General features: G+C 35.7%; 1 protein-coding gene across 1 annotated transcript in view; it reads right to left on the reverse strand.

The window, feature by feature from the left end:
- The window catches only part of RALYL (RALY RNA binding protein like), a 194,267-nt gene that overhangs the window by 128,470 nt on the left and 49,301 nt on the right, over positions 1-16,496 (reverse strand). The window contains exon 2 of the mRNA XM_021716133.1: positions 7,729-7,804. Coding sequence (XP_021571808.1) covers positions 7,729-7,804 — 76 coding nt within the window. The remainder of the gene's footprint in view (positions 1-7,728; positions 7,805-16,496) is intronic.

Consider the following 16,496-nt stretch of genomic DNA (forward strand, 5'->3'; position numbering starts at 1 on the left):
GTGTGGCGAAAAGGGAACACTTCTACACTGTTGGTGGGAGTGCAAACTAGTGCAACCTCTGTGGAAAACAGTATGGCGATTCCTAAAAGCTCTAAAAATTGACTTCCTATATGACCCCACAATCCCGCTACTGTGAATATACCATGAAGAACTCAAATCACTCTATCAAAAAGATACCAGCACACGTATGTTTATCGCAGCATTGTTCACAACAGCAAGAACCTGGAAGCAACCACGCTGCCCATCAAAAGAGGATTGGATTTAAAAATGTGGTACATATACACGATGGAATACTACGCAGCCATAAAAAAGAACAAAATCATGAATTTTGCAGCAACCTGGAAGGAACTAGAGTCTATAATACTGAGTGATCTCTCACAGAAACAAAGATCTGAGTATCACATGTTCTCACTCATATAGTGGACCTTGAACATCCAACATAATACTATAAGAAAATAACTGACAGTGGTGGGAAACTATTGGGGGGAGGGGAAGGGAGATGGGATTAACGGTAGTAAATATCTGTCTGGGGATGGGGAGACACCTCGTATCAACAAGAGTGCCTGAATGAAGCATATTTGTATAACTAACCCTTAACTGTACCCCACAATATCATAATAAAAAATATTGATAAAAAAAAAAATCAACCGGGCGTGGTAGCACGTGCCTGTAGTTCCAGCTACTTGGAAAGCTGAGGTGGAAGGATGGCCTGAGTCCATTAGTTCGACCATGGGGTGGCCATGAGTGTGCCACTGCATTCCAGCCAGGAGACAGAGTGAGACTCCGACTCTTAAAAAAAAAATGCCATCAACTTTAAAACGTGTGTGTATTGTAAAAATGCTACTTAGGGTGGTACTGCTATGCTGTTTAGATGATTTCATATGAAGGCCTCCAATAAATTTATGTCAGAAGAAAGAGAAAAAAATGTTTCTTCTCACAAAGTCAAGTACTTTCTTTTACTGGTTGTGTAGATTATCATGCTCCCCTTTTTGACTGTTTGCCAGCAATCTCATAGCTAAGTTTGTTTCTTACATGTAACACTTTGTTATGCATATGTTTTCTTATTATAATTAAACTTTTACCTGATCCTAACTGCCTACCCTGCTTTCAATTCCCAACCAGTTCTTGACTCTTGCTACTTTCCCCTTTTAAAAATTATTTGTATGGTTTTGCTTTCTTTGATTTTTATCAGAAACAACCTCAAATCAAGCAAATAGAAAAATAACCTGAAGATTAGCAACATGAATCATAAAGGTCTTGGAGATGGATTCTCTGCATTAAGGTCTTCTTCTTTCCCTACCCCATTCTTTTCATATGCAAGAAGATATTCATGGATATTCATGCATTAAAAACATAACAGAAAACTGCAAATAGGCCATTCTCTAACCTAGCAGAGAGAACTGCCTGCAGCAGAACTATTTTAATGGGTATTGTGTCAGCACTTTTGGAAGATTTTAAATGAAAATGTCTATAAGTTATATTTGCTTAGTGTTAAAATATGAGGGACATACTACAAGTAAAATAATATATTTTTAAAAAACTCTTCTGTTTTGAGAGATTATAGGAAACATTAACCTGTTTTTTTCTTTTCTTTTATTATAGAAATGTGGGGGTACAAACGAGGATTAACTACCTAAATAGCCTGCATGCAGATGAAGTCTGGGCTTCTAACTTGTTTTTGTTTGTTTGTTTGTTTTGAGTTGGTGTCTCACTCTTGTCGCCCAGACTGGAGTGCAGTGGCCGCTCCCGGCCACCGCACCTTGACCTGCTGGGCTCCGACGATCCTTCCGCCTCAGCCTTCCGAGTAGCGGGGATTACAGGCGCGCGCTACCACGCCTGGTTAATTTTTTGATTTATTGTAGAGATGAGGTCTTGCCTGCCCAGGCGGGTCTCGAACCCACGGGTTCAGGCAATCCACTCACCTCAGCCTCCCAAAGGCGTGGGATTACAGGCTAAGCCACCGAGCCCGGCTTCTAACTTGTTCAATTGCCTTTTATTTAGTATAAATTTTAGCAAACAACTAAAGTGAATCTTTTGGCTAAGCCAAAGATTCATAGTCAAAGATTCACTTAAAATAATCTCCTAAAATACTTTACCATGGACTTTTTTTTGAATAATCATAATAATGAGTATAACTAAAATTTGTAGAGCATCTACAATGGTTTCAGGATTCTTAAATACATAATCTTTCAGGAAAGTTTTATATTTTCTTTTATGTAAAGAAGCTGAGAAAGAAGAGATCACGTTTAAACCATTGGTAATGTTGGAATTGTTTTAGGAGCCAGATCTTTCTAGCACTTTTTCCATTGAGCAAACTCACATAAAACACTTGCACAATGTCAATGCTTAATAAAGTGAGTGTTTGGAGTCTTTTCTGGAACAAAAGCATTTCAACATTCATTCAGGGACTCTGAATTTGAGAGAAATTATCCTCAACTACCCAGATGTATGGATATTGAGTTTTAAAAGTACACACTGATTTTGGTATTCTCTCTTGTGGATATTGGCAACCATATGTCAGTAATATGGTTGCCTAGGAAAGACTGGACCCAGAGCAAAAAGAGACTGCAATTGCGACATAGACCTAGCAATGGTATATTTTCAAAACGAATGGGGGAGGCATGTCAGTGCTTGTGCTCACATTAAAGGGACAAGATACATTAGTGTGGAGAGTAGGAAGAAAACATTTTCCTCTCCATCTTACATTCCACTTTGAGTGGACCTACCTGACTAGAAAGGTGAAACAAAAGAAAGCCTTTGCCAGTGCAAAGGGAACGACACTAGAAGTTTTAAGCTTCTAAAAGTGAATGTCTATTGTTCTTGACATTATAAAAGGAGATAGAACATAATTGAACTGATAAACTGGTAATTGGTAAACATCTGTCAGCAATCAGTGAAAGTTCATGAAGTGAAGATGTCTGGGATGCTTTTCCTCCATACTGATTTTTGCTATTAAACATTAGCTGAAGTAAGTTTCCATTACCTTCATTTCTATTATCAAGGTTCTAGGGGTCATTTTGGGTCACTTGAAGGTCCCCTTTTCCATAATGTGCCAGAGCCACGGAATCATAATAGATCTCACATAGATTTGTTGGTGAACAAGTTACCAGAGATATTTTGCAGCTAAGTCACCTTACTTGGCCTGTGCTTTGAAAGGTTTTTGATCATCAAAGTTATCATAATATAACCCACATTCATGGCTACCACCACCAATTATGGTGATCTTAAAAAAGGTGATCTGGTAACCGTAGGTTATCCTGTGACAATCTGAAGGAGTCTTGAAATTACTTTCAGTAACAACCTTGAGTCCCATGGTCATCTGTATGGGTTAGGAAGGTTGCTATGAAAGACATTTGTATGACAGACACAAAGCCATATTTAGGAAGAGGACTAGATGATCTTTACAAACTCAATGGGGTGAAACTTTATGTATTATTCATCTTACTGAGCTGTGTTCCCTGCATCTGGGAGGGCTGCCTATAGTGAATAAAAACCTGAACTTGTTAAGCTCTGATAAGTAGTGTCTTTGTTTCCTGGTATTTTTGTTGACTTTACTCATATCAAAGTGAAAAAGTCTGTCTACTTTACAAGCAGGAGCAAAACCGTCATGCAATTATTTTCACTTAGCAATTATTTTGCATTAATTGTAACTTGGCATGCTGGAAAACTGACTTACTAGGGAAGAATTATTATTTTGGAGCACCATAGACACTGTGCAATGTACATAGCACATTTGAAGCAGCAATTTATTAAAAGTTACAATATTTTCCCTAGAGAATGGATTAGCTATTCACCATTAGGACCAGGTCCAATATTTATGAAATGTTCACAAATGATTAGTTATGTTTCATTTACAAATAGACTCCAGTGAGAGACATTTTTATTGCAAGTCCTATTTTAATGAATTGTCTGTCTTTATGAATTCATGTCCAAGACTGAAATAATTTCTTTTTGCTTCCTTTCCCCGATCTTGCACCTGAGCCTGACACTGCTTGTGTTCCCTGTTTCTTCCAACTGAATCATGTGATCACTCCCCCAGTATGAAACCTTGGACATCTCTGTGACTCTCAATTTCCCTCACACCCCATTTTCAATCAGACACCATATTTTAATGGTTCCTTGTTGCCTACAGAATAAGAGCCAACTTTCCTTAATCTGAAATATAGGGATATTCACAGTCTGGGCTGTGAGAATGTTCCAGTTATCTATTCTCTACCGAGTAGACTATCTTGGCTTCCACAATGAGATGTTCTTCTTTATCTCTGTGCCTCTTCCTCTGTATAAGTTTTCTTAGCCTGGCATGCTGTTCTGTCCCCTCTGTCTGCTGACTGCCCGCTCATTCAAAAGCCAGCTCTAGTGTATCTCCTTCTTGTAACTTTCCTAGACTTTTTACTTCCTTCCTCCCAGGCAGAATCAGTGGGTCCCTCATTTATTCTCTTCTAGAAGTGTATGCATATTCTCCCAGTTGTCCTTACTTATCTTGCATCTAACTCATGCATAAGATCGTACGCTTCTTGAAGCTGCATAGTGTTTTATTTATTTTTGCATCTTCTATGCATACCATGTTATTTTAGTACATAATTAACCCCTTAGTGAAGGCTGTTTGACCAACTGAAAATCCTATTAAAAGAAGAAACGAAATAAAGTTATACCTCAGTGGATATTTTATGTGAACAACACATTGTGGTTGATGATAGAGATAAAATGGATATAGGTGAAGAAGAAAGTCTAGCAGCAGTTCACTTACACACCCAAACAGAGTAGATAGTTATATAGACACATCAGTTTAGAGCAGAAAGGTAAATAGGAGATCACCGCTATGCATATCACTTACTTTTATTTCATTAGGCTATCTCTTCACCTTGAAGCTTGGCATTTTCTGTGACAGCTGACTAGAAAAGCAGTTACCACAGTCCTGAGACCATATTAGACACACAATAAATATATTTTGTTTAAATGAATAAACAAATAAGCAGATGAAACTATTCCAGCTTTTCCATTTTAAAGATTAAAAGAAAAAAAAGATGCAAAGATTCAAAGAATAGGAAAGCAGAAACCACTCTTTTTCCAAGCTGCCACCATATTCTATACATTAAACTAGGTGTTTTCACTTCAATTATGCAACTTTATCTTTGAAAGAAAACTAGGCAACTGTTATGTTACATTAAGAATTTGAAGCTTAAAACCTGTGCCCTATAATTGCTCAGATAGGTGGCAATTCTGTTGTTACTATATAGAGTCTGGTGTACAGTCTTTCTCCTCTGCCATCTGCTGATATCATATTCATGGACAGAAATATGATTAATTATTGATTTGGTGATCAGAAGATCTCTGCTTTTCATAATCTGTAATGTTTACATGGTAGCAAGTGAGTAAATATAGGAATGTGTGATTTAGTGGCACGATCACTAGACTTGAAGGGTAAAAATTACAGCTCAGTTTCTAATCTTGTTATCTTCCTTTGAGTAAACCCTTTATTGTCTAGGAAACTTAAGTATCTCATTTATAAAGCAAAGTATATAATACCGATCTTGTGAAGTTCTGTGATGAAGAGATGGATAATGATTGTAAAAACATAGTTTGTCCACAAAACATCAGGGTATTATGATCATTAAACTTATGTAAGAATGAGAAAGTGTATATGAAAAGGGCTTTTTCTTCTGCATGGTCACTTTCTTGTATTCCCTTTGTTACTATCTTGCAATTTCAGTGTACCTCAGTCTTAATTTGTGCAAATAGATAAAAACAGGATAAATAAGCATTTCTCCCACTAATGTGATTTGTATAATATATAGCATATTTAAATTAAATTTCTGACTCTAATTCTTTTGAACTCAATTGAACATAACTTAGTAATAAAGAGATAGCAGTTTTAAAGACATTTTTTTCTTGTCATGATCTTTCATTTTCATAAGAAAATCAAAACAATCCAAGAACAGAGAAAATATGAAAATTAATATTGCACAGACGGTAGCAGCTCTTTGATAAGCAAGAATAGTCATCGCCAGCTCATTTTGTTAATAATTGAAAATATGATTTTTCAAATGTCCTGCATTAGCTGTAGCTCTATGAATATATTTAAAAACAATCTGATAAAAATCTAATTTGCATTTCTCAGTTTTGTAAATCACGTCCTTTACCTCAAACAAGGTACAAAATGTGTCACTTGCCTTTTGTCGACAATTCACCTCTGTTTTTTAATGTCAATAGTGTCCTATGACTGATTATCAAGATTTGTTATGCTGCTTTTCGTTTTTAGCTAAAAATTTTTATTGAAATTGAAACAACCAAAGTAGCATGAGGAATTAAGATGTCCTTTTCAATTCTGTTTGAAAAAACTGTGATGGTCATATAGTAGAGAGTTCTGAGGTATTAGGCATGAATAGGACTTTACAAGTGACCTAGTTCTGACCCTCTTATCTTACAGTTTGAAAAATGAGGCTATAAGTGGCTGAAAAGGAGATATGCTAGTTTCAGAGAACAAAAGACAAGAAAAGAGCTCCAAGTTATCTTTGAGTACTCTTCTTACTATACTAAGTCTGAACATAATAAATTTTAATATATGTAACTTAATTCTCCCTTATCTAAATGATATAGGGAAAAAAGAAAGTATTGGTCAACACATGTTAACTCTTCAGATGTAGATACTAATGGACTGGTGATATGTATCTGAGGAAAACCAAATATATTGGACGATAGGAGACCTCAATTGCCTATAATAATTGGCTGTATCTAATAAAAGAGAATTCAATAGAGACAGATGCAAAGTCAGCACTTACAGTACAAAAACTAATGGCAAAAGTACATAAAGTGGGACATATGGTTTAACAGCAGAACTTGATTTTTGTTCCCCGAAAAGTGGCTGTTTTTAAAGAATAGAAAGTTAAATGAGTCTATTCTTGTCCTCTTCTCCAAATCAACTGAATTTTACTCAACCTAATGAAATTACATACAGAACAACAAAGGTCCTAAATCCAGTCACTCTATCCACCTGAATTTTCAATACAGATATAGATACTGGTAAATTGGGGCACGTAGAGAGGAAAGACCAGAATATTAAGTGACTCAGACCCAAGTACATTAGGAAAGGTTAAATGTTAAATAAATCGGATCTTTATCTCTGGAGAAGAGAGGGACTATATTTGTTGTTTGGTAAAAATGGGTATGGAAGAAACATGTTCTTTGTAATAAAAGAGACTGAGTGAGTGGAAAGAATTTGGAGTATGGCAACAGAAGGCATGTGTTTGAATACCGGTGCCATAATTTACTAGTGGTGTAACCTAGAGAAAAACCACTAGGAAACTGCACCTCAGGCTCTTGCTCTGCAAGATGAGACCAGGAATACCTACATTGCAAGATTGTTGCAAAAATTAAATTAAATTAAACAATGTATGTAAAATACCTACATACATGGCATGTAGCAGATACTCAACCACCACTGATTTTTCCATCCACTTGTCAGGTAGAGTAATCAGAGATTTTTATTAGATTTCATTAGAGAAATATATTGTAGAAGGATTAGATCAGCAGATATGAGAAAGCCAGGCATCTACATTCCCTGCCTATGCTGTGTGATATATTTATTCATTGACCAACAGCATTTCTGTTATACTTTACACTAGTAAGAATTATTACTTTAAATAGTTGATGCCTTGCAGGTTGTACTGCTTTATAAAGCTGCAAGGAAATGTCACTACTACAAATAGTAAAACTTGCTTATTTACTTACCTGTAAAGTGCGGAAAGGGGCCGCTTGTTTCCAGGTTTTGGTCTGTATGGTTTGGGTTCTCCTGCCATGTTGATATCTGAAAGCGTAAAATAAAATATTACTGAGTAAAAAAAATATTAAACCATTTGAGAAAAGTAAATCATGTACGAATACTTTTATTTTGCTATTTGCTATTTGCTTATGTACATGTTGTATGCCATTCATTCATCCAACACATTTATCGAGTGCCTACTTTATGCCGGTGGTATTTGGAATACATCATATGCAAAACACATTAGATTCCTGCATTCATATAGTACAACATACAAAGTACCGAGGGGCAGTAACTCTATCAGAAAAGTGGAAAGACTTTAATGGAGAATATTACAAAAAATTTTATGGTAAACTTACATAAATACAGAAAAATTGGAAGATTCAATATAATAAACATGTGAATTTGTCTCAAGATGATTTATGGAGTCCATGCAACTCTAATAAAATTCCCTGATTTTTAAATGTGTATGCATGAGCTTGACAAGTTGATTGCAGAATTTATAAGATAGAACGAAGGCCAAACATAGTCATGATACACTTGCAAAAAAAGGAACAAAGGCGGTAAGGTTGCCTTATCAATATTTATTTTAAAGCTGTAGTAATTAAGACTATAGTATTGGTACAAAAATAAAAAAGGAACTGACGGAGCAGAATAAAGAACCACCAAACTTACACACACACACACACACACACACACACACACACACACACACACACACGACAAAACTATACCTTCATACAATTGGCATATTAAACACATAGAGCTGGCACAGCAGATCAGTGAGGGAAAGACAGACTTTTAAATAAATGATGCTGGAACAACTGGTTACCCACAAGGGCAAATATGAAATTAGATCTCTAGCTTACACCACATTAAAAAAATCAATTGCTATTGCCTAAATATGACAGGCAAAAAATATAAAGTTTTTAGAAGTCAATAAAATAAAATATCTTTATGAGTTCAGAGTTTGAAAGAGTAATCTTAAACCAGGTATAAAAGTCATTACTCTTAAAATATAAACTGATAAATTCTACTATATTAAAATTAAGAATTTCTGCTCATCAAAAGTCACGTGAATAGTGAAAAAGACCACAAACTGAATGAAGAGATCCTTGACAAAGATTTTCTTCAAGAACATATGAAAAATTCATTCTTAAGCCAGGTGTCATGGCTCATGCCAGTAATCCCAGCACTTTGGGAGGAGGAGGCAAGAGGATTACCTGAGTTCAGGGGTTCAAGACCAGCCTGAGCAACATGACGGAGACCTCGTCTCTTCAATAAATCAAAAATCAGCTGGGCATGGTAGCACATGCCTGTGGTTCCAGCTACTTGGAATGCTGAGGCCAAAGGATAACCTGAGCCCAGCAGGCCGAAGCTGTGGTGGCCGTGAGTGTGCCAATGAACTCCAGGCTGATGACAGAGTTAGACAATGATCCCCCAAAAAATAAATAAATAAAATGTTTTGTTCATTATGCAGGTACCATTAAAAAAAAATTCTCATTTGTAACATAGGAAAAAAGATTCAGATCACCAATAGAAAAGTAAGTAAAATCCGGTAAAGGCACCTTACAGAAGAGGAGACACAACAGGTGGATAAACATGTGAAAAGATGCTCAGTAATAAGGAGTGAGAAAATCAAGTTAAAACACCATGAGATACTAGCAAAACTCATTGAATTTACAGCAATTTACAAAATCTGATAATACCAAGCATACTATCAGAGCTGCTGTGATGTGTGTACATTGCAGGTATAAGTATAAATTGGTAAAACTATTTTGAAAAATAATTTGTCAATTGCTGAAAAAACTTAACATATTCAAATTCTTTATGATTCAGGAATTACACACCTAAAGAAACTTTTGCACATGTGTATTATAGGATAGATACAAGGATGTTCATTGTAGTACACTGGCATTAAAAGAAATTCTTCGAAAAAAAAGCACAAGCACACATTGATAAGCGATAATATAAATAAACTGTGGCATATCTACAAAAATAATATTATATAACAGCAGAAAAATGAAGAGGGAGAGAGAGAATTAGAGTCATAGGCAATAACACTGATACATTGATGAACCTCAGGAATAAAACACAACAAAAATAGTGTATAATGTCATGGAAAAACATTGACAGCATGAATCCTCTCATACTAATTTTGTAAATTAAATTGCAAAATTAAACAATATATTAAATAGGGATAATAATACATGTGAATTAAAATGATAAAAAAGAAAAATGATCAAAGAAAAGGAAGCAGAGATAAACAATGAATTCAGAATACAGGTTACCTCTAAAAAGGTAGGAAAAAAGTGTGTGTCTTGGGAGGAACACCAAGAAAACTTTAAAGTAGCGATCCCCAACATTTTGGTATCAGGGACCAATTTTGTGGAAGATGATTCTTCCACGGATGGGGTCGGTGTTGAAGATATGCAGTCAAACCTCACTGTTAATGTTAATCTGTATTTGCAGTCGTTCCCCCATGCTAGTATCAATGAGTGAGATCCACCTCAGATCAGTGGTAATGCAAGCAATGGGAAGTAGCTGTACACACAGACAGAGGTTCCTTAGCTTGGTTGCTGCTCACTTGCTGTGCAGTCTGGTTCCAACAGGTCAGGGACCAGAGTTGGGGTAGTTACATTACCTGCTTTAATGTAAATCATAAAGTACTATTTCTTAAATGGGGGGTGGGAACATGGGTCTACATTATAGCATTATTTTCTATAACCTAAACATTTTATTAATTTTATTCTGCATGTAATTAATAAGTAATAAAGAATTAGAAAAGAAAATGGGAATAAAAATGGTAAATTGTGTGTTGATAAATATTCAGGTCAGAGACAGTAGGTTTTGGTGGATAAGTGGTTTTAGCAGGCAGTATAAGGAGAAGAGGTGGGCGGTGGATTACTGGATGTGAAAAGATCATTAGAAACTCCAATTAGAACTTCAAATCTGATTTGAGTGGGATATAATATAGAATTCTGAGTAAAGGACAGACCCAAACAATGAGTGATGAAGAAATGACTTTTGCATGACTTGAATAAGGCATAGACAAGAGGCAGCCTGTCTGAAACTTTCAGATGTGACAAAAAAGCAAACGAGACAAATACAGATTTCTATACATTTTAAAGCTTTGTAATGATGGTAGAGGGCATATGTCGACGAAAATATCATAAAACATCATTTGTATATTTCTAGCTCAGTCCTTATGACTTATAAAATAAAAATGTAAAATTATTCTCATAAATAAATAAAAAACTTGAGACTTAAGACTGTAAACAAAAATATTGCAAAATCCATTTTTAAAAATAAAGTAGTATCAGTGGTTCTGGAGACACTCTTAAGAGTTTGATAGCATATTCATATGATGAAAAACCTTCCATGAAACAATGCTAAACTTAGTATTTCCAGACATTTGTCTCCCTTCAAAGGTATTAGAAAATGCAGAAGAAAATCCTTTGCGCCTTCTAAACACTGAATTGTGTTCAAATGCAGAATTTCTCTTTAAGTTTATGGAAATTTATACTTAAATATAGAAGTACAACGATAGTTAAAAATTTTTTTTTTTGACTTTACAATGATGGGCAAATGATACACATTCAGTAGAAACTGTACTTCTCTTGCTCTCCTAGGTGGTGGCATAGTCAGCCACATATTTTCGATTTGCAATATTTTCAATTTACAAAGAGTTCATTGGATATAGTCCCATTGTAAGTTGAAGAGCATCTGAATGCATATTTACTAATATATATTTTTCACTGCTGTGTTGATCATCATCCAAAACTGGTTTCGGCAGACAGAAAGGAGGGTGAAAAAGGCAGGAAGTAGTCCAGGGAGAAGGCGACAGTAGGAAGAGAGCTCAGTTAATTATAGTGAACAAAAAACTTTGCTAGGATTTGAATGAATGTGCATTCCCTTTCTCATCAAATTTTATAAATACAAGATTTCCTTGTGTATTCAGAACAACCCAACTTCCCTGAAAGCCAAAGTTCAGATTCTCATTGACCTTGAAGGGACCATACAAACAGGGTAGACTGTGTCTCAGCTGTAACTTGTCAATGATAGAGCAGTCTCCTGGGGCTTTGTTTCCTGGTTATCCAGGTGCTACATATATTACACACAAGGCAGGGCAAGCAGAATGACTAAGACTCAGTTTTCTACCACTGTTGTAAGATAGGGACTTTGGAGTAAAACACTGAGATCCAGAAAATAAAATTTCTCTTGGGTTTCTGAATCTACAGATTTATACCAAATGCTAAAAATTAGAATGCTTATATTGTCCTCATGAAAGGATGCGGGTTTAATCACTCTCAACAGATGCTTTTGGCATATTCCAAGAAGCTTAAATTTTTAGTCATTGTGCAGAAGTACCTAGAGCCGTACTGGCTGCTGGATTCTGTTACCTGGCTATTACATTTGTGGTGAGAGTTAATAAAACCAGGTGAATACCTCTTTAAATGATTCTGTTGATGAGGCTTATTTCTGAGTGGAAAAGCTCCCCTCATCCTTTCCCAGCCACAGGGATAAACCAGAAGAGAACTAAAGCTTTATGTGTGGCTGGGAGATGTCTACAGACAGCTTGCCCTTCCTGGAAGGGACAAGAGGTGTTTGCATTTTGTCATTGAGTCTCTGTAAGTACCTACTAAGGGGGGTATAGAATAGACTCTTATCAATTCTGAAGTTTCAATATTTCAAGTTAGGAAAACAACTAAAATAAAAATTTTAAAATTTACTCCAAAATTATCCTTCCAATAGTAAACCTCAGATTCAAACAATTTAAAACTATCCTGTTGGGCTACTACTTGTATGTTTTCACAGTAAATTAATTTAAAACTGTGTTAACTGCCCTTGAAAGTTTAGTCAATTTCTTTTTCTTTATTTTAAAACTAAATAAGAAATACCATTATACCATGACAGAAATAACTATAAAGTTACAGAACTGAAAAAGTCAATGAGCTGAACGTATTCTGACTTGAGCAAATGAGATGAGACAAATGGAGACAGGTACTATTCCAAAGTGTCATCCTCAGAAATGATAACCAGTAAATGTAAATACATTTCTTTGACCAATCTTTGTAAGTGTTCTATTAAAGATGATAATAACGACATTCTATTATTCCATGCTTTTGACCCTTGGGAAGATAGTTTCTATTCCAGACTCCAATAGGTGTGATTTTCCCCCATTGCACCTATCTTGCTGTTACACCATTTCTATGGCACCGAGCATATATGACTTTGACTTAGAACTTTTAAAGGTCTGCAATAATTTCACTCAACTTCTTATGCCCTTCAGCACTCTGTTGTTTATCCAATAGATGCTCAATGAATATATTGTCAATAAGTTCATACAGGCCAGAAGGTACATCCTTGTATGTGTTCTAGTGAGTCTAACTAAACACACTTTGTCAACACACTTCCTAAAGGGGTGTAATCTGTGTAATCTGAATAAAGTTTTGGGAGATTTTAATAAGTATCTTGCCAAACAAATTTACCACAGTAAAATTATTTGATAAAAGTGTGATATTATATCATTTTCTTGGATAGTTACACTGTGTATTAACAGTTAAAACTCTGCAAAAAACATGTTCAGCTGTACATAACTTAATGTTTATATATATATATATACATATATACACATACATACATATGTATGAGTAATAGAATATCTTTGGATGGCACACCTAGTAGCATCCAGCTATCCGGCAAATTGTAGCTCCTTCAGAGCACTGGTTTACGAGATACACTGACATATTTAGAAATAAATATTTTACATTTATTTCTTTGGCATAGATTCAATTTGGAATATCTTCCTATTAAAAGTTAATGCAATCTTTAAAGTTACATATTATTTACACTGCTACAATAAACTGATACTTGTTACTTACTTCTGCCACTATGATCCCTTCAAGCCTGTGCTATTTTTTAGAAGAATTCAACTTTGATATGGAAATATTTACTAACTTGTAGTATAATAGGACATACAAATTATCAGTGCTATCTTCCAAAAGTGGAAAAAATAAAAGGAATATTTTGGAAAAGATTAGTTAAAAGAAAAATCTTTATTCTTATAGTTGTTTTTCCTCACTCAGATTTAAATGAAAGTCTAAATAATTCAGCCATGGCATATAGACCGCCACAAAAAGTCATTTGGAATCTTTTGTAGTTCGCTTTTGGAAGATTTAGGGATCCATTACTGCTGCATTGAATAAAAATTCAGAAAATAAAGAAAACAGTTCATTATGTTTGACAAGTGAATGGATAGAACCATACATTTCCCAAGTAGAAGCATCATACCATTAAAAAGTGTTTTTGTAGTTATTATTAGTTTAGATCCTCAGAACAACCCTGTAAAATTAACAGAGCAGGAATAATTATTCCCATTTCACGTATATAGATATTTGAGATACTGAGAAATTAAATGGCTCTCATATTCATTTTGATAGTTCAGTTCACTACAACCACCTTTATTATTGAGCATAGCCCCTGCGCCAAGCACTAAACTGGCAGGAGTGGTACCCTGCCCCAGCAGAGGGAGAGGACAGTGAGAATCAGCAGCTAACTTGCATTGAGTTTGCACCAGACTCATGGTACAGGACTTTCCCTAAATCATCTGTTTGCTCTTGATCAGATTTTGGATGCCACATCTTTTATGCCACCCAAACCCTGTTTGGTTGTAGAAAGCAGTGTGCAAAGTAATGCACTCTGAATCCCCAGGAGCTATGGCATCATGGGGGAGATGCATGATTAAAGGAATGCTGTGAGGAGATTTGTCTGGCAGCAAAAGAGAAGAAAATTTGACTCCCAACTGAGCTGCCTTAGATTTTCTGGCCAGGTAGGTTCACAACCATGTGGTGTGCTAGAGCTACACAGCAGTGCTTTTACTCTGAGGAATGAAATGCACCAGACTTGCACATGCAACTACAACCCACTCTGGGATCTAAAATCTGAACATTTGAAGCATTTTGAGCCAAAAGCTGAGTCGAGCCAATTTTGTACAAAAGTAAATTGCTTTCTAATCTTGTTGTTTTTCCCTTCACAGAATCTAAGCAAGTTTTAACACTTGATATATGTCCTTAATAGTATGTTAAAATATTCTCTGTTATGAGAATGAAACTGTAGTCCAATTTTACTGGGCAGTCACTGAATTGTGACCACTTTAATGAACCTTTGGACCTAGTTTCATAAATTAGTTCTGACATAGCATTATGGCACGTTGGCCTCTGGTTATTAGAATGCTAATGTAGAGATCACTGGTTGGCCAGATTCCCATTTGTTACCAGAAAATACTCCATGCTTCCAGACTGTCTACAAGGGCAAATCAAAGTGGAAACTTGAACTCTTTACTAATTTTACCTGGTAAGTCTGATTATTCTATGCAACTTATTTAGATTCAAACTTTTTTTTTTCCTCCAATAGGAAGTGAAATAAAAAACTGTGGACACATATTCTTTGGATGCTCTTTTATAATGACTGTATATTTCATTCATAGGTTATATTAAGAAGGAAATAAAAATGTTATGGATAATTCATTTTCATTGATCAAATAATTATTGAACATACAAAATATGTCAGGTATTATGCTAAGCATTGGGTAAAAGAATATGAGCATTGTTGTGTGTCCAAGAATATCACAGTGAGACAGAGCTGCCACTAACTATAGAAAATGTGATAAGCGTCAAATAATGCTATAGCCTTCACACTTTGGGAGCATGGTGCCCCATCCTTTCTTGCTGAGAATGACCTTAAGGGTTTGTTCTTGGCACATGAGATGGTTTCCTACCAAGACACTGATTCTAATGTTAAATGGTTTACAGACTCACATGTACCAGTAAACTCGGCAAAAACCTCAGCTCTACCGGTTGAGCCATAAAGACATGTTTCTGTTCTTTTGTTTGTTTTATTTCACTGTTCCAGTGAAAATTCCTATTAGCAAATTGTCAAAATACCTTTATTTTACCTTGAAGCATGAGTGAGCTTAAAACTTGATGAATCTTTGTGACTTTGGTGCAGCTTTTTGTTATTGTTGTTGTTTTATTTTGTTTTCTTTGTTTTTGTTTTGAGCCAGGGTCTTACTCTGTTGCCCAAATTGGAGTGCAGTGGCCTGCTCACGATTCACCACAGCCTCCAATTCCTGGGCTCAAGTGATCCTCCTGCATGAGTCTCCTGAGTAACTTGAACTACGGGCGCCTGCCACCACACCAGGCTAATTTTTTGAATTTTTCGTAGAGGCGAAGTCTTGCTATGTTGCTCAGGCTTGGTGCATCTTTAATCAATGTCTAGTCTAAAGTTATTTAGCAGAGAACACAAACACTTTTTCACAGATTACAAAGTAATACAGGTAAATATCAGATTTAAATTTACTTAATTCCTAAAGCTTTCAACTTGAATCATTTTTCTTATCATTTTGAGAGAGGAGATGGTTGGAAGCTGGTTTGGCAGACAGAGAGGGATAATCTTGAAACTTAAAACCTGCAGGAACATCCCCTGCACCACCCCCATTATATAATTGTTGGCTGGAAATGTGACTAGTGTGGTTATGAACATCCTTTCAACCTTGGATGTACTGCTAAAAGGGACTTTTTGCTGCTTAAATGCAGGCACAGTAGCTTAACCAAATGTCTTAAGTTGACCTTGGTTTATTATTGACCTGGCATTGTGGTTTTACACCGTCCCCCCCGCAACCGCCCTCGCCCCAGTGGGTTTTTCTCTGGTACTTATGGGTAATATTCAAGATCGA

The sequence above is a fragment of the Carlito syrichta genome, unplaced genomic scaffold (assembly GCF_000164805.1).
Source record: "Carlito syrichta isolate Samal-C Ts95f unplaced genomic scaffold, Tarsius_syrichta-2.0.1 Scaffold308192, whole genome shotgun sequence".
Lineage (NCBI taxonomy): Eukaryota > Metazoa > Chordata > Mammalia > Primates > Tarsiidae > Carlito > Carlito syrichta.